At 51.6% G+C, this 19193-nt stretch overlaps 1 protein-coding gene across 5 annotated transcripts in view; it reads right to left on the bottom strand.

The window, feature by feature from the left end:
• LOC117869539 (IgGFc-binding protein-like) overlaps positions 1 to 19193 on the bottom strand; it is a 326696-nt gene that overhangs the window by 234692 nt on the left and 72811 nt on the right. For 4 of the 5 annotated variants that reach the window (XM_034756462.1, XM_034756461.1, XM_034756465.1 and 1 more), the window contains 8 exons: positions 16819 to 17417; positions 12622 to 13195; positions 12210 to 12403; positions 11464 to 11605; positions 9319 to 9647; positions 8338 to 8911; positions 2065 to 2393; positions 951 to 1536 (listed from right to left, as the gene is read on the bottom strand). In XM_034756462.1, coding sequence (XP_034612353.1) covers positions 951 to 1536; positions 2065 to 2393; positions 8338 to 8911; positions 9319 to 9647; positions 11464 to 11605; positions 12210 to 12403; positions 12622 to 13195; positions 16819 to 17417 — 3327 coding nt within the window. The remainder of the gene's footprint in view (positions 1 to 950; positions 1537 to 2064; positions 2394 to 8337; positions 8912 to 9318; positions 9648 to 11463; positions 11606 to 12209; positions 12404 to 12621; positions 13196 to 16818; positions 17418 to 19193) is intronic. The other variant, XM_034756463.1, reaches the window with a different exon arrangement.

Raw genomic sequence — 19193 nt, 5'->3', positions numbered from 1 at the left:
TCCACTGAAACCAATGAGGTTACTCACATGTTTAAAGTTATGCATGTGCTTAAATGCCCCTTGTTCTGATCCAGCACACCCTCAATAACCCATTGCTGTGGCAATGAAGTAATTGGCTAATTCCCACTGACTCCTCTGGAAGTGGCATTTCAGTCCATACATCAGCGAGCAGGCCCGCCGACGGCATGGGGGGAAAAGGGGCAATTGCCCAGGGGCCCAGGTGATTTAAAAGGGCCAGAGGGCCCCAGCCGTTGCTGCAGTAGCAGCCAGGAGCCCCGGGCCCTTTTAAATCACCCAGGTGGACCTCAGGGCTCCTAGGCACGCAGGGGGTGGTACCTACGGCAGTGAAGGCAGCCAGGCGGGCATGTGGAAGTCCTGGCTGTGCCGGAAGAGCGCGCCCAGCAGTGCAGCTGCCCTGGGACCCGGAATTGCTGTTGGCGGGCCTGTCAGTGGGAGCCACACGTGCTCGGGGTTACATTCTGAGAGATGTAAGCAGCTTTGACTCCCATGTATTTCAATGGAAGAAAAAGTTAATCTCCTGGATCTCCCCTCATAACGCCTGGATCTCGCACAGCTTTGTTCTTATGCTGTTTCACTCTGAAGACCACTAGAAATGTTCCACAGACTCCTATGGCCCATAGACACTGAACTACACCATTGCCTGCTTGCTAGATACATTGCACTTATAGCCAAATTGCGGATAAGCTACCTGTGTCTGTCATTCTTTCAAGCTTGCGAGTTCTTCGAGGGGAGACTACTAGGGTACACTTAACCAAACAAAGAAAACCCTACAGAATAGGGGGAGCTCTACCCTAAGAATCACTGCAGACCCCAATGCCCCAGGAACCTGGATCTTCCCATCCCCATGCTCAGGTCACTCACCATCCCCTCCATCAACAGGGGAAACTGTTGGATTGTCCCATTGCCACCTGTTTCGACAGAATACCAACCTCCTAATTCACCACAGCTGGACGGTGTCCTCCAGTCATAGACAGTGACTCCATGGTCCCCGCAGGTGTCTGCATAGGTCTCCAGCGCAACACAGAGAATGCTCTTGTTCTCCTCATTCAGACACACGTCATAGATGCAGTTGTCAAAGACTTCGTCGGGGCTCACCTTGGAGTGACACTCTCTGAAGGGCCCTCCCGGTGCTTTGCTGATCAACCCACAGTGATTGTCATCCCCATACAGCTTCCTTCTGCTCTCATCACATGTCAGGCAGTTCTCTTGGCAGGAATGCCAGCAAAAGGGATCCCGGTCTTGGACTTTCCAACTGGCAACCCAGCCCACAATGGCAGAGACTTTGATGCCGTCAGAGGACATCATGTCGTCTTCTGGGTTCTGGTTGAAGTTCCCACAAAGACCGCACATGGCACCATAATAGCTGCTGGGGAGGGTGATTTCCAGATGCCAGTTCTTGTTGTACCCCACCCGGAGGCCAACGTCCGTCTGCATGACAGTGCTGAGGCCTTTCTGGTACAGTCTGATTTTACCATCTTTCAGCATCACCGGGAGACTGGTGATCACACCGTTTAGCTAGAGACAGATAGGAGGGGAGGAACACGATGGGCATTATTCTTCTTTCATCCTCACTTGCAATTACTCCAAATGTAGCCTCACCATTCATTTTGGCTGTTATTCATTGTCACTCTAACCAGCAGCAAGTAAAATAATGGTCAAATCCTAAATCACTGTTTACCCATTCCTTAGTCAAGAAGAACAACTGAAATCAATTCAAAGTCCCTGAATAAACACAGTATTTATCTAGCTTCACTATCTACCTACAGAATCTGTTTCCAGAATTCCCTATATATCTCTATATAGATTCTACCTATCTGAAATAGCTATCGATCTAGCCACAAAGTCTTGTTTTTGCTCTCTATCTATGATAAGGTTTTCAAACATACAGTTCATACAGATCAGATGTATTTATCTACTTGTATTGCCCACATGACATATTCAGCTGACGGCATCTGTTTGGGATTCTGTTTGTGTGAGACACTACACAATAGTATTGTGCCTTGTAAGTCAAAAAGTGCCAGAACCCTGAGCTGGGAGACTCACCCGGACTTTGCCAACTTCCCTCTTGTAGATGGAGATGTTGTACCCATAGATGTAGATGTTGGTCACTCGCAGAAAGGAGATATCCTGGCTCTCCCTATTGGCGTTCTTCTCATCAATGGTGAAAGGCTCCAGGGTAGCGTCACTCCCACAGTATTTGGCCAGGGTGTAGGTGCAGGTCCCCTGGAACTCAAACTTCAGGCCATCAAAAGTTTGGTAGTGCTTGTCCCCTGAGCCCAAGCAGGTTCCCGAGTAGTCAGGAATACATGATGTGTGGCCATCCTCAGTCCGGCATGTCTCTTTGGTCCGGCATTTCAGAGTTTTGCAGGTATCTAAAAGAAAAAATGTTGGTCATAACAACATGGCAGGGAAATCAAGTCGAGTATCTAGGCTCCTAAGTGCTACAGTAGTATAAATAATCATAATAATCTATATATAATAAAGCAGTAAGGCATGTATCTATGCCATGCCAAGAGTCCTAGACCATTGTGAGTAGAGGTATCTCAACCAACCACCACCCTTACTCTACACCTAGTTTGTACTCAACAATTTCATTGGTTGTAATGAGTCAGCGATATAAGGGAGACTGCCCCACTGTCCTTTAAAGATTGATTCACCACCTGTACAACTTAACACAAACTCTCCAACGCAGTCCACATGCCCAAACAAATCAACACAAAATCCCCAAACATGATCCCCCAGACACACACCCCTCATTCGTCACCCACACAATTCAACACAATTCTTCAGCCCAGTCCCCCCGATACAAATTAACACAACCACCAACATGACAACACAGCCAACACATGATAACCCCAAACACATAGCTCCTCATTACAACACACACTCCTCTTTCACCACCTTCCAAAATTTCTCAACACAACACAAACACTTGCCCACCTATATTTAGACTTGCCATAAAACAATAAACGTGAGTGGCAAAGCTGTGGGTTATCAATTAATAACAATAATGATAGCATGGGAGAGCCAGACTGGTTTTGAGCACAACCTTCACACAGAATCAGCTTACCCAAGCTGAGCGGATGGCAAGTCCATGATAGTCAACAGAACCTGGCTTGCTGCAAGTTATAGTCCCAATCCAGCAAAGAATTTAACCATGTGAGTAGTTCCATTGAAATCAATGAAGCTACTCACATGCTTAAAGTTATTCATGTGCCGAAGTGCATATGTCTCTGATCCAGCAACATGCTGAGCACCCTCAATAAGCTGTTTCTGTGGCACTGAATTCATTGTCGAATCCCCATTGACTCCAGTGGGAAAAGGGCTCAAAGGGGGAACCCATGAGTCTAGATTGGACTAGATTGAGGTCCCACGTAGGGGCCGGCTGACGAATTTGTGGGTACAGACGTTCTACACCCTTGAGGAACCTGCTGTCCATGGGACTGGAGAAGACTGAGCGCCCGTTCTCACCCGGGTGGAAGGCAGAGATCGCTGCTAGGTGGACTCTGATAGATGAGACAGCTAGGCCTTGCTGTTTCAAGGACCAGAGATAGTCTAGGATGGTAGGAACTGGCACCCCCATAGGGACAGTGTTGTTTGGGGCACACCAGCAGGAGAAGCGCTTCCATTTGGCCAGGTATGTGGACCTAATGGAGGGCTTCCTGCTCCCCAAGAGCACTTGCTGTACCGAAGTGGAGCAATGCAGCTCGGATTGAGTCAGCCATGCAGCAGCCAAGCAGTCAGGTGGAGGGACTGCAGGTCCAGATGACATAACCTGCCGTGTTCCTGAGTGATCAGGTCCAGCCACAATGGTAGAGCGATTGGTTTCGTCACCAACAGATCGAGGAGTGTGGTGTACCAGTGTTGTCTGGGCCACGCTGAAGCAATCAAGATTAAGCGGGCCTTGTCTCTGCGTAACTTGAGGAGGACCTTGTGGACCAACGGAAATGGAGGGAAGGCATAGAGCAGGTGGTCTTTCCACAGTATCAGGAAGGCGTCCAACAGGGAGCCCGGGGAACGTCCCTGGAGACAGCAGAACACCTGGCACTTCCGATTCTCGCGAGAGGCAAAAAGGTCTATGTGGGGAAATCCCCACCTTCAGAAAACAGAATGAATAACGTCCGGACGTATCGACCACTCATGAGCGAGGAAGGACCTGCTGAGGCAATCTGCCAAGGTGTTCTGGACTCCTGGGAGAAAAGACGCCACTAGGTGGATTGAGTGGGCTATGCAAAATTCCCATAGATGTATGGCTTCCTGACAGAGGGGAGATGACTGCGCTCCACCTTGCTTGTTGATGTAAAACAGGCCGTTGTGTTGTCTGTGAAGATCGCGACAGAACATCCCTGCAGGTGTTTGCGGAATATCTGATACACTAGGCGTACTGCTCTCAGTTCCCTGACGTTGATGTGCAGGTTTATTTCTTGTGCGGACCAAAGGCCTTGTGTGCAAAGGTCCACGAGGTGAGCGCCCCAGCCCAGAGAGGATGCATCCGTGGTGAGGACTAGTGAGGGCTGTGGGGCACGGAATGGCATCCCCCCGCAAACAAGGCTGGGGTTTAACCACCAACCCTGAGAGGACAAGACCTCCATCGGTACCGTGAGTACTGTGTCCAAACTGTCCCAGCCTGGACGGTACGCTGACAAGAGCCAGATCTGAAGTGGCATAGTCTGGCATGTTTGTTCATGAAGGTGCACGAGGCCACATGGCCCAGAAGACTGAGACATGTGCATGCTGTCGAGGTTGGGAAGCTTTGGAGGGCGTGGATAATGGTCATCATGGACTGGAAGCGGGTCTGCGGTAGGCACGCCCTGGCGAGATTCGAGTCCAGGACTGCCCCAATGAAGTCTATTCTTTAGGTTGGCCCCAAAGTGGACTTTTCAGCGTTGAGCAGCAGGCCCAGTTGCCTGAAGCAGGTCATGAGGAACCGAATGTGAGACCACACCTGTAGCTCGGACCAACCCCATATGAGCCAGTCATCGAGGTACGGAAACACTTGGATCTGATGACTGCGGAGCCAGGCCGCTATGACAGTCATACATTTTGTGAAGACCCTTGGCGCTGTGGAGAGGCCGAAGGGGAGGACCACAAATTGGAAATGCTGCTTTCCGACCACAAAGCGAAGGAACTGCCTGTGCGGTGGTTAAATCGCTATGTGGAAGTACGTGTCCTTCATGTCGAGGGTGGTGTACCAGTCTCCAGGATCCAGGGAAGGGATAATAGTTCCCAGGGTAACCATGCGGAACTTCAACTTTACCACGAATTGGTTGAGTCTGCGTAGGTCCAGGATGGGCCGAAGCCCCCCCTTTGCCTTGGGGATTAGGAAGTAGCGGGAGTAAAAACCCCTGCCCCTCAAGTCCTTTGGTACCTCTTCCACCTTCTTGAGAAGTCTTGCCGTGGTCGAGGGTTAGGGTAAGTGCGCTGCAGCTGGGGCCGGAAGGGCCTGTGTTGTGTCACCGGGGTATGCATGCCCAATGAGCGCATGGTGGCCCTGTTATCCTTCAGACTTTGTAGTCTGGGATCAGTTTTATCTGAAAAGAGATCTTGGCCTTCAAAAGAGCAGGTCCTGTATAGTCTGCTGCAGTTCTGGTGGAAGGCCGGACACTTGCAGCCATGAAATGAGGTGCATAGCTACTCCCGAGGCTAGAGTTCTAGCTGCTGAGTCAGCTGCGTCTAAAGACGCCTGCAGAGATGTCCTTGCCACCTTCTTGCCCTCTTCGAGCAAGGCCCCAAACTCTTCCCTGGACTCCTAGGGAACCAACTCCTTGAATTTTCCCATCAAGTTCCAGGTGTTATAGTTATAACGGCTCAGGAGGGCCTGCTGGTTAGCTACCCTGAGCTGTAGGCCACCAGTTGAGTAAATCTTATGCCCGAACAGATCCAGGCGCCTAGCGTCCTTGGACTTAGGGGCGGGCACTTGTTGGCCATGCCTCTCCCTCTCGTTTACAGACTGTACAACGAGGGATCAAGGTTGGGGGTGCACATACAAGTACTCATAATCTTTAGATGGCATCATGTATTTCCTTTCCACCCCTTTGGCTGTGGGAGGGATGGACACCGGGGACTACCAGATAATATTGGCATTAGCCTGAATGGTCTTAATGAAGGATAAAGCTACCCGCGTGGGGGCATCAGCTGACAAAATGTCCACCACCGGGTCCTCAACTTCCGTCACCTCCTCCACCTGCAGATTCATGTTCTGTGCTACCCTACGAAACAGGTCCTGGTGAGCACGAAGATCTATAGGTGGAGGGCCAGAGGAGGATGTGCCTGCCACGGCTTCGTCAGGCGAGGATGAGGAGGACCATCCCTGGACTAGTGGGTCCTGGGGAAGGTCAGGTTGAGGAGTGTCCGGTTGCCCTAGGTCCACGTCCGTAGGGACATCAGCCTGTTCAAGCGGTAGGGCAGTCGTCTCCAAAGCTATCGGGGGAGGACGGCTAACAGTTGCCTCAGGTACCCTAGGCTCCGAATGAGCTGAGTGAGAAGCGCCTGAGGGGCCACCTTGGGCTTGGTGGTATGCCCAAGGGGTCCAGAAGGACCATTGTGGAGGACCCTTTTCGGGATCCTGTCCTACATCTTGCCCCTGGCTAGCGCCATCCGCGTCCTGGCCATGGACATTATAGCCACTCGCCGCTTGGGACGACGCTGAGGTCGGGCAAAAAGGCCAAAGCAGTGCCGAACGCACTTGTTGTGTTGAACCGTCACCTTCTACCGGTCCGCTCCTGAGGGCTGGGGACTGGTGCCGGTGTCCCGAGCAGTACCATGATCAGGAGCAGGATCAACAGTCATAACGGTGCCGGGAGGTCGATCTAGATCTGGACGAAGACCGACTGTGCAGGCGGTGCCGCAACCGGCTGCACAATGAGCGGTGCCAGGATCGGTGCCGGGAGCTGGATCGGTACCGATCGTACCGGGAGGGAGACCTTCGGGAGGCGGAGTGGCGCCGCAAGTATGACCGGTGCCGAGATGGAGATTGGTGCCGGGACTGCGAGTGACGCCGAGAGCGGGACCATCTGCGGGACCAGGACCAGGATCGAGAGCGGTGCCGAGCTGTTTCACTCTGCGATGGAAGTTGCATGAAGGTGGGCTTCCCTATGGATGGGACAGTCCGCACCGGCGGTGCTGTAGGGTGAGATAGTCCAGCTTCAGTCAGCACGATAAGGTCCCAAGCAGTGGAGAAGGTTTCTGTAGTGGAAGGCAGGCCCAGCTCAACCACGGTGCGCACCGGGGAGCTTATATGCACCGGACTCAACAGTGCTTGAGGCGCCGGAATCGACGGTGCCGGAGTTGGTGCCTTCGCGGTGAGGTCCGGCACAGCACGCTGCTCCACAGAGGCCGCAGGCAGTGCTTGCAACTGCGGAGGAGCAGCAGCAGGTGGTTTGTGCTGCTTCTTGGGCCGCAGAGTCAGCGAGCGGTGTCGCATCTGTACCGGTGCTGGAGATGTCCGGTGCCGAGGTACCTTGCTGGTGCTGGGTCGCTCCGGTGCTGGAGGTGCGCTGCGGACCGACGGTGCCTGGTCTGCGTGCAGTGCCGGGGGCACCGGGCTAAGTGCCACTTCCATTAGGAGCTGTTTTAGATGGAAGTCCCGCTCCTTTTTCGTCCGAGGCACAAATGCGGCACTTATCGGGTTGATGAGCTTCCCCCAGGCACTTCAAACAGGAGTCATGGGGGTCTCCAATGGGCATCGGCTTGAGACAGGCCGAGCAAGGCTTGAAACCTGGAGACTTGGGCATGAGCCCTGATACTGGGGCGGAGGAACGGGGATAAACCCTGATTCCTCATCTTATATACAACTATATACACTATATATACACACACACACACACACACAATATTTCAGCTATGCCGCTCTCCACAGTTCCAATGACCGTCATGGGCAGTAAGAAGAAACTGAGGGGGCGCTGGGTCGGCAGGGGCATATATCTGGCGCCATAAGGGCACGACTCCAGGGTGCGCCTCAGCCGACCCACCGAGAGTTGCTAGGGTAAAAATCTTCCAACGATCGTGCATGCGGCGTGCGCACACCTAATGGGAATCGATATGAGCAAGCACTCGAAGAAGAATTATGCCTCCCAGCTGCTGTGTACATGTACCTGAGCAACTGAATCAATGATTGTTTTAGATCTCATTAATTAACAGGGCCAGGCGGATTAGTTCTTAGCTGATTGACTGCTAGGGGGAGCTCTACCCTAAGAGTCAGTGCTGACCCCAGTACCTCAGGGATCCTGGGTATTTCCATCCCCATGCTCATCAAAAAAGATAAACAGATTGACTACCGCTACTGTGGTCAATAAGAAACCAAGCTGCCAGACTCACCACAACTGGACGGCGTCCTCCAGTCAGCGACAGTGACCCCATGCTTCCTGCAGGCTTTTGCGTAGGCCTCCAGCGCCTCACACAGAATGCTCTTGTCCCCCTCATTCAGACACATGTCATAGATGCAGCTGTCAAAGAAGTCATCGGCGCTCACCCTTGAGTGACACTCTCTGAAGGGCCCTCCCGGTGCTTTACTGATCACCCCACAGTGACTGTCATCCCCATACAGATCTCTCTTGCTCTTATCACACACTGGGCAAGTGCCTTGGCAATAATCCCAGCAAAGGGGGTCCCGGTCTTGGACTTTCCAACTGGCAGCCCAGTCCATGATGGAGGAGACTATGGTGCCTTTGGAGGACATCATGTCATCTTCTGGATTCTGGTTGAAGTTCCCACATAGGCCGCACGTGGCCCCATAATAGCTGCTGGGGAGGGTGATCACTACACGCCAATTTTCATCATGTGCGATCTGGAGGCCGAAGTCTGTCTGCAGGACAGTGCTGAGGTCTGTCTGGTACAGTCTGATTTTACCGTCTATCAGCGTCACTGGGAGACTGGTGATCACACTGTTCAGCTAGAGACAGAGAGGAGGGGGGAGGTATGATAGGTGTTATTGCTCTTTCATCCTCACTCGTTCTTACTGCAACTGTCATCTTGCCACTCATTTTGGCTGTAAATCATTGTCACTTTAACCAGTGGCATGTAAAAGAATCATTGAAATCAAAGTGACTTTACCCGAATAAACACAGTATTTATCTAGCTACACTAGCTGCCAGTTTATATTTGTCTGCATAATTTTCTATCTATCACAACCATGTCAAACACACAAGACCAGTTGCATTTATGTACTTTTATTGCTGATATGATATATTCAGCTCATGTCGCCTGTATCTAGGATTCCATTTGTGTGAGAGGCACTACACAAAAAATACTGTCTGTTATAAGTAGAAAAGGTGCAGAGCCCTGAGCTGGGAAACTCACCCGGACTTTGCCAACTTCCCTCTTGTAGATGGAGATGTTGTACCCATAGACGTAGATATTGGTCACTTGCCAAAAGGAGATATCCTGGTTCCCCCTGTTGTCGTTCTTCTCATCGATGGTGAAGGACTCCAGGGTAGGGTCACTGCCACAGTACTTAGCGATGGTGTACTTGCAAGTGCCCTGCAAGTCAAACTTCAGGCCATCAAAAGTTTGGTACTGTGCATCCCCTGAGCCCATGCAGATTCCAGTGTAGGCTGGAACACATGCCTCTTGGCCATCTTCAATTTTGCATCTCTCCTTGATCCGGCATTTCAGGGTTTTGCAGGGATCTGAAAGGAGAAAAGCCCAGTTCTATCAACAGGGCAGGGAACTCAAGTCCAGTGTCTACGCTGGGAGATCCAGCCCTGTCATGGGCACAGAGTTCATGCAGAACCAGCGGAGCTAGCCAGAGGACACTGAGAGGTTGGGAAGCCCCGGATACTCAACGGCACTTGGTTTTCTGGAAGTTGTGGTTCCAATCTATTGAAACACTTAATCAAGTGAGCTCAGTTGAAATCAATAAGGCTACACACATCCTTCAAGTTATGCATGTGCACAAGTGCCTATGGCTCTGATCCAGCAAACTGCTGAGCACCCTCAATAACACATTGCTATGGCACTGAGGTCATTAGTCATAGGTGCTGGAACTAGGAGTGCTGGGGGCGCTGCTGCACCTCCTGGCTTGAAGTGGATTCCAGTGGAGGTAACGTTTACAGTTTGGTTCAATGGCTCTCAGCCTCCCCAATGTAAAAATTGTTCCAGCACCCCTGTCATTGGCTAACTCTCAGTGATTCCATTGGGAGAGGGTATTCAGTCCATAAATCAGTGAGAGCTGCAGGTGCTAATGGTCAAATGCTAAGAGGTGCCAAGCACCTGTGACTCCCATTGGAGGAAAAGTTCATCTCAGAGATTTCCCTCCCCTCCTAACTCCCCACAACTCAGTTCTTATGCTGCTTCTCTCTGAAGTCCACCAGCTCAGTTTATAAAGGCTAGTGTGCGTCCTCTCCACATCGAAGGAGGGGTAGACTGGGTAATGAACTTACACTGGTCAGGCTTCTGACCAAGGCAAGATGGTACCATTCTGGGATGCAAGTAGGGTGACCAGACAGCAAGTGTGAAAAATCGGGACAGGGGGTGGGGGGTAATCGAAGTCTATACAAGAAAAAGCCCCAAATATCGGGACTGCCCCTATCTGGTCACCCTAGGTGCAAGGCTGGGGAGCTGGGGGGATTTGGCTGGAGCCTCCCTATTGTTGGTTCATGCATGGCTAGGAGAAACATTCGCCAAACTTGGTTTGGCGTGTCCCTGCCTGTGGATGACTGTGTAAGTGCAGTACCCAGCAGAGGTTTATAGCTTGCCAACAGCATCACAGTGAGAGGGATACCCCAGGTCATAGGCGCCGACTTCCCCACTTTCCTCTGGGTGCTCGATCCCCATCCTGCCCCTGGCTCGGATCCCACTCCACCCTTTCCATGAGGCCCACCCCTGCCCTGCCTCTTCCCACCCCTTCCCCGCCCCCATGCCAAGCCCTTCCCCAAATTCCTGCCCTGGCCCCGCCTCTTCCCCGCTTCCTCCCCTGAGCGTGCCACGTTCCCGCTCCTCCCCCTCCCTCCCGGAGCTTGTTACGCAGCCAAACAGCTGTTTGGCGGTGGCTGGGTGGGAAGTGCTGGGAGGTAGGGGGAGGAGCGGGGAGGCGGTGTGCTCAGGGGAGGAGGAGGCCAAGGTGGGGCGGGGGGTGAGGGGAGCTCAGCTGCCAGTGGGTGCAGAGCACCCACTAATTTTTCCCCATGGGTGCTCCAGCCCCGGAGCACCCACTGAGTCAGTGCTTATGCCCCAGGTTGGACAGAGGGCTCAGCAGTCCCACAGTCCAGGTTTCACCCTGGGAACCTCTGTAACAATCATACTTCTTGCTGAATTGCAAATTGCCTATCTCTGTCTAGGATTAGCTAAGCAGGATCAGGCTGGTTAGTTAGCAGAAGGGTATTTCTTGAGGAAAAATAAACTTAATAAATAATCTGTTGTAAACTGGTTTATCCCATCCCTACCTCAGTTATTCCACCCACAGTAACCCCTCGGGGCATATTTCAATCAGTGACTCTCCTTCACCTTTGCTGATGCAGCCCAGGATACCGTCTCTGATCTGGCAAGTTTCTTCTCTGGTGCAGCTGTGGGCTTTGCAGGTCACCCCTTGGGCAGAAACGCAGGTGCAGCTCTGCTGGCACTCATTCATCAGGATGGTCTCTCTGGGCTGAGGGGACGTTTGGAAAAGGGGAAATAACACAATGTAACGAGGAAAAGATTATTTATATTAATTTCGGGCAGTGCTTGTGACAAGGTGGGGTTTTATTCATAGAATCATAGAATATCAGGGTTGGAAGGGACCTCAGGAGGTCATCTAGTCCAACCCCCTGAGTCCTGACTGGCTTTGTATGGAGTAGTTCCAGAGCATCGCCCAGTGACTCCATGACAGTGCTAAACCCAGAAATGTGTGGTGATGTGTCTGTTCTGTTGTCATATTATTTGCTCTTAATGTTAAAAAGAAAGGCTGTCACTGGGCCAAGGGCCAGAAATAGCACCTAGGTTTTAACCTCCCATCTGCTCCTGAGTCACTATGTGACCGTGAGCAAGTCGCTGCCTCTCTCTGTGCCTCAGTTTCCTAAAACAGACAAAGGGAATTAAATAATCTTGCCTTTCTTGGTGCTTTGGGCATTGGGTACTAGCAGAGTGGGGGTGCCAGGCCAGATAGGCCAAAGCTCTGATCCACTATAGCTAACCCTATTCCTGGCTAGTGTAGGGATTAAGATGTGGATAGAGCAAAAATTAGATCAGACCCAGACTGCTTGGGGTGGTACCTTGTAGTATCTCCCACGCTCGAAGCACCCACAATTCTCCAGAGTCACACAGCCCTGGCCGTCGAAGAAGAAGCCCTTGTCACACTGGCAGCCTTCAGCACAGGTCTCTGGGCAGTCCATGATGTCTCCAGTGCAGGTTGTGGTACAGAGCTTGGCACAGACCTTGTAGTGGCTGTTGGCTGGGCAGGTCAGAGCTTAAATAGAGAGAGAATTAATTTAGGGCAGGAAAGATCTCATACCATGAACCAGTGGTACAAAGACATGAAGGGGAGGAGAGGACCAGGACACTTATGGAAGGTTGGTTTCCATCCAGAAGAGTTTCTGAAGAAACCCAAAGGTTTGGAATGAAATGCTTTGAAATTATGACCCTCCCCAGTGCGTCCCAGAGACTCATCAGCATCACAGCACTTACGGCAGAAGGAGGTGCTCCTCCAGGGCTGGATGGTGACCTTGGCCTCTTGGCAGGCTGTCACGTAGCTGTGGATGCTCTGGCACAGGAGCTGGGAGTCCCCGTTGCCCAGGCACAGATCATACAGGCAGTTGTTGAAATACATGCTGGGGCTGACCGTGCTGTGGCAGGCGGCAAAAGGGCCGTCAGGGGCTGTGAGCAGCCCGCAGTAGTTGTGCGCTTTAAAGACATCTTTCCTCTCCTCCTTGCAGACCGGACAGCTGTTCCCAGCACATTTGTCTGTACAGGATGCCTCTGGGATCTGAACTTCCCAGGCAGACCCGAAGGATGCAGTGTCGGGGGCCACCCTGCCATCGGGGAGCAGGAACTTGTCATCCTGCTGCCCTTTGTAGTTTCCGCACAGGCCACACATCTGGCCGTAGTAGCTACCCGGGACTGTGACTCTGGCATGGTAAACCAGGTCATAGCTCACAGTGAGGCCAAAGTCAGTTTGCACCAGGACATTCACGCCATGCTGATATGCCCGGAGCCGCCCATCGGCCACGATCACAGGCAGGTTGTGGGACACCCCGTCCACCTGAGAGAGACAGAGCATCCCATGTGAGCTGTGGGGAGTGGATACTGTAGGGTTTGGGTTATGGGCAGTGAGTTTTGAGATTCTGTTCTCACTGACACTGTAGCATAAATCCAGTATGACTCCAGATCTCACTTGAGAATAACTCAAGATTTATACCAGTGCCACTGAGATCAGAATCTGGTTCCAGGCCTGCAATAAATTAGGCAGTAAAAGCCCTGATCACTATCATATGATCACTCTGGCCCACATCTCTCTCTGCCCCTGACCTCACTCCTGATCCTCTCTCTTTCCCACTCCCTCCATCTCCTTACCCTGCTCTTCACTTGCACCTGTTTGGGATCTGACTTCACCACATCTCAGCTGTTCCCCTTGTGCTAGTGTAGCGTGATTTTTGTTAGGTACCCAGAGATAATCAGCACCGCTATTCCCACTCGAATCACTCCCCACCGATCTATTCCCATCCTGCTGCGCTGATGAGACCCACAGAGTCAAGGGGAGAGGAGATGGAGGCCCGCGGGAGGATTTCAGCACAGGCTGACGGCAAACAGTGGCAGAGAGGATAATGATGCCATTGCCAACAGGCAGATTTGCAGCAAGAGGAGGTTTAGGAGGAGGAGGAGAGTTCAGATTCAAAGTCAATACCCAGGATACAAAAAAGTGGGCAAATCTTCAAGGGGAAACATCTTGTCCATATGTTCCAAGCTCATCACCCTGGCCTACTTCTCTGCTCTCCTTTTGCTAACCACCCACCTCCTCCCTGATCCTCTCTCTTTACCATCCCCATCTCCTGCACCCATGTTTGGCCTGTAGCTCTGCTTCATGCCCACACCTACACTCAGAACTCTCTCTTACTTCTTGCCCATGTCCTCCCTCCCCAAAAAACCCACGAGTTATGAACCAGGAATGGAAGCAGAGAAGACAGAGCTGAGCTGGAGGATGCTCACTGTGCCCCCAAGAAGCTCTCGCATAGCAGCATCCATGAGTAATGCTTTCCACCATCTCCTGTTGGCTATGAGACCTGTCCTCAGTTACTCATGCTTTTGTCAACTTTTGACAAGATTACAGCAGTGGGCTATAACCAGACACGAAGCCCTTGGCACTTAGAAAACTTCAGCTGGTACACTCCTCTGCAACACATCTCCTCAGCAACACTGACTGCTGTGAAGATATCAAACCTGTCCCTACGCTGGCTTTCTAGAGAGCACTGAAGTTCTCTGTCCTTATCTTCAAGATGAGCCCAGGGTATCTAAAAGATCAGCTAAACTTCAGGGATGAAAACGATGTGTAAGCAGGGTCTGAATGAGCTGGGGGAAAGGACTCCAGGAACAGACGGTATTTGCATAAACACACCTACTCTGCCTAGGTATTCAGCAGAGGGGGCTGCTTTGCCAAAGTGCTCAATTTTGGCAGGTGTTGGGTTACAAATCACTTGTACAGACACTCTTCTCTTAGCCTGTGTATTATATACATCAGCTTTAATAATATTTTTAAATTTGAGTGGAGGGGTAATGAAATGTTGTTATCCTGATTGTATGAGCAGAACGGTACTTACCCAGTCCTGACTGATTGAGGAGTTCCCCTAAACAGAAGCTCACTTGCTAAGCAGGGGGTAGAGAGGCCAGATCCCAGTGAAAGAATGGTGATGGTGGTGCTGACTAAGGAGTCCTAGACAGCATTTGACTCTCCGCTGTATTGTTCAGTGATCGCTAGAGCTGAAATCACTGGTAACCAGACGCTGAGCCTTAGATCTGGTGTGGGACCATAGGTGGGTGCTCCGGGGCTGGAGTGCCCAGGGGGAAAAAATGGTGGGTGCTTAGCACCCACTGGCAGTCAAGCTCCCTCCTTCCCCCAATGCCTCCCTCCCGTCAGCAGGCCCCACAGATCAGTGCTCCCCCTCTCTCCCTGTGCCTCCCGCCCGCCACGAACAGCTATTTCACAGTGTGCAGGAGGCTGGGAGGGAGGGAGGAGGAGCGAGGACAAGGCTGGCCTTACCATGAGGTGAACTGAGGCGGCCCACTAAGACCCAGAGTGTAGAAAATTGTGTCTGCTGCTGGTGCATATGTATTCTCTCTGCTCTAGATGCACAGAGATGGTGGAATGCTGTGCTGGAGGAAGGTGGGCACAAGAGACATAACAGGCAGACAGGAGAAAAGGTGAGAGGAAATAACAGAAAGCAGCAGGAGCTGCAGGGAGAGAATTCTTTCCTGGGTGTCTGGCTGGTGAGTCTTGCCCACATGCTTAGGGTTACCATTTGTCCGGATTCCTCTGGACATGTCCGGCTTTTTAAGCTAAAAATAGCATCCGGGGGGAATTTGTAAATGTCTGGACTTCCCCCACGCAGAGCGCGCGCAGCTAACAGTGCTGCCGGCCGGCCGGTGTCACTTACATGGGGCTCCGACACTCAGCCAGAGAGGGGCTCCTCCTCCTCCCGCCCGCAGCAGAAATCACTCCCTCCCTCCCTCCCTGCGTCGCAGATCGACTCCGGCAGTCTGGAGCTCCTCCCCCGCTGCTGCCCAGCGGCCTTGCAACCATCTCAATAGAGCATGAGCTGGCCCAGACTGTGGACCTTCAGGAAGCATTTCAAATCTTTGCAATGCAGAAGCACGGAAACCACCACTTTGATTATTCAAACAGATAAAAATGCCAGTGTTTACTATACAGACAAGAAAAGTTGCATTTGCTGTTCAGGCGTTTGAAAGTTAAGTGTTACTTAACATTTTTGCACAAGGCATTTTAAGTTGTTAGTTATCCTTTATTGGGGTAGGTGGCAGAGCAGTACCATGAGAGGAGTAGAACAGGAAGAAGGCAGAATTGAGACCTTTCAAAGTTTTTGCCCAAGCGAGGGGGCATGGGTGCATCATTTGAGCTCCCCGCCTCAGGTGCCAAAATGTTGTGGGCCGGCCCTGAGCGAGGACACAGAACACTCAGGGAAGGGAGCAGAATATTAAGAAAAATCCACAACAAAACACCCCACTGAACACACAACTTCCTCTGGGGAGAGGAGGAGAGAGCAAATAGGAGACAGAAGTGCGTCACATTGCTTAGTGTATTACTGGAAGATGCTCAAGTACTCCAGTGATGAGCATGGAATAAGAACCTTGTAACAGGGTGGCTTGCCCCTTAAGGGCTAGTGGCCTGAGGCCAGACCAGTAGGCATTACAAGTAGGTATTACTAAGTAGGCACACCTGAGCACCAATTACATGATTCCCCTATAAGAGCAGCTGGTGAAGGCCATCTGATGGCCCAGCACAAAGAGTTCCCAGGGAAAACAGAAGAGAGTGCAGAGGCTGATGCAGACCAGTATGCTCCAGCAAGGAAACCTGAAACTCAGGAAGTGAGAAGACAGGCAGGAAAAGCCTGGGAGTGACCAGGTAAATGGGTGGATGTGAAAACTTTATTCATAATGTGTGTTAATTTAATAAACCAAACCCCTAGGAGGGCTGCTATTATTAGAAGTTGTAAAAAGTTATTCAGAGGTCCAAGAGGGTAAACCGAGGAAGGCCACCTATATATAGAATGACCTCTGGCCATGAGAGGACAAACCAGTATAGAAGAGAAGAGAATCTCTTCTGTCCAAAAGGAATCAAGAATGATCTAAATGAGGATCTGGAGAAGGACTTACCAGGATAAGCCCCTGTTTGTTTTGCAGCAGGGTGAGTGTGATCCCATACACCTGAATGGACAGCAGCTTGGTCACAGACATATTCCTAGTGCTCCAATCTTCTTTCTCTATGCTGATAGTGAATGGTGTAAGGTCACTGGCATCGGTGCAGGTCTTGGCCAGGATGTAAGTGCAGGTGCCTTGGAAGTCAAAGGAGACCCCATCGAAAGAAAGGTAGTGAGGATGGCCAGAGGCAGAACAGGTCGCAGATCCAAATGGGTGGCATTTCTGGACACCGTCCACCACCCCGCATTGCTCACCAATGCTGCAGGAGAATGCCTTACACACAACTTCCCCACCAGCCTGACACACACACTGCTCCTCGCATGAACCGCTCGGGTGGAAGGTCTCCCCGGCCTGGTAGTAAAGTCCTCTGTGGAGGCATCCGCACTGGGAAAAGGGGACACAGTGGTCACCACTGAGAACAAAGTCCTGGTCACACACGCAGCCTTCCTTACACTGGGTTTTGCATTGCACCGGGGCATAGAGGTTGCTGCATGTCAGATCGCAGCTGCTGCTGCTGCAGAATTCATAGTGACTGTTGAGGGGACAGGACGGAGCTGTAATTAGAACAAAGAGGTAGCTCATATAGTGCATTAGCAATATGTGCAATGAACCATCACAGAACATGCAATTTCATTCACGCTCCTAATTTTCTATTTCCTTGGTTTGATTAATTAATAAAAGGGCAACATCTCTAATTAGAAAGCAACAGAGGGTCCTGTGGCACCTTTAAGACTAACAGAAGTATTGGGAGCATGAGCTTTCATGGGTAAGAACCTCACTTCTTCAGATGTACACCATCAGATCAGGATTAAACAAAGACTGTGAATGGCTATCCAACTACAGAAACAGTTTCTCCTCCCTTGGTGTTCACACCTCAACTGCTAGCAGAGCACTTCACCCTCCCTGATTGAACTAACCTCGTTATCTCCATACTGATTTATACCTGCCTCTGGAGATTTCCATTACTTGCATCTGAAGAAGTGAGGTTCTTACCCACGAAAACTTATGCTCCCAATACTTCTGTTAGTCTTAAAGATGCCACAGGACCCTCTGTTGCTTTTTACAGATTCAGACTAACACGGCTACCCCTCTGATCTCTAATTAGGTCCCAGTCTCGGAGACTGGGTGCCCCAGAGACACCAGCAGGGCCGGCTCTAGGTTTTTTGCTGCCCCAAGCAAAAAAAAATTTTGGCTGCCCCCCCCCCCGTCCCAACCCTGGGCTCCTCGCCGCCCGCACCCCCCTGCCGCCCAAACCCTGGGCTCTCACCCCCCCACCGTCCCAGCCCTGGGTTCCCCCCTACCCCCTCCACCATTGTGTGTGTGTGGCACACACACACACCTCCTGCTGCCCCAGGCCTAGGCTCTCCCCCCGCCCCCACCACCTGCACCCTCCTTCCACCGCAGCCCTGGGTCACTGGTAACTCGCTCCCAGGGCAGGTCATTCAGCAGGAATTTTGGATGTGCACAGAACACAGATAGGATTGGTTTCCATATGGTTACAGAACTGCAGTAAAGTGGAACAATTTTCATCTTATATGATTGGAGAATATCTGGATGCATATTATAAGACTGTCCTACATAAATGAGAAAAAGTTGAGGTGCCTTTATTATTCTTTTGTTCCACTCTTTCTTTCTATGGGGAATTTGCAATGTGATATCACTGTCTTCCTTTTAAACAAACAAACAAAAAAAAGGCAATGGCTGTTGAAAATAGCAATTCCAGTCCTAATAACCACTGGGAAGCATTTTCTTGCTCAATTTTATCCTATTTTTTCTACAGCAAGTTACAGTGGATCAGTATATTTGATTTGGGAGAAATGAAGTAACTGAGCTTGAGCATGCCTGAATTTTGAGGTGTTCAAATCTGGAAGGCAAGTGCTGGGGGGAGGGGGCTGTGGCTCCGCAGGGGAGCACGACAACATGTATGCAGCAGCGTGTCTGGCGCTGCGCGAAGCCAGACACACTGATCTGAGTGGCACGGTAAGGGGGCTGGGAGGTTGGAGAAGGGGTAGGATAGGGTTACAATACGTCCGGTTTTTCCCGGACATGTCCGGCTTTTCGGCAATCAAACCCCCGTCCGGGGGGAATTGCCAAAAAGCCGAACATGTCCGGGAAAATGCCGGCCAGGCACTTCCCCTCCCGCGGCGGCTCTGCTCCTCCCCTGACTCTTCGGCTCTGTTTAAGAGCCGAGCTGCCCGAGCACTATAGGTTTCAGGCAGCCCCCTTGCCTCCGGACCCCAGCCGCCGGCCGGGCACTTCCCCTCCTGGGCTCCGGCGGCGCAGGGTCCGGAGGCATGGGGGCTGCCTGAAGCCGGTAGCGCTGGGGCAGC

This window comes from Trachemys scripta, chromosome 24 (genome assembly GCF_013100865.1).
Source record: "Trachemys scripta elegans isolate TJP31775 chromosome 24, CAS_Tse_1.0, whole genome shotgun sequence".
Classification (NCBI taxonomy): Eukaryota; Metazoa; Chordata; order Testudines; family Emydidae; genus Trachemys; species Trachemys scripta.
Note: the sequence above shows the minus strand (reverse complement) of the source record. Positions and strands in the feature narration are given on the sequence as shown.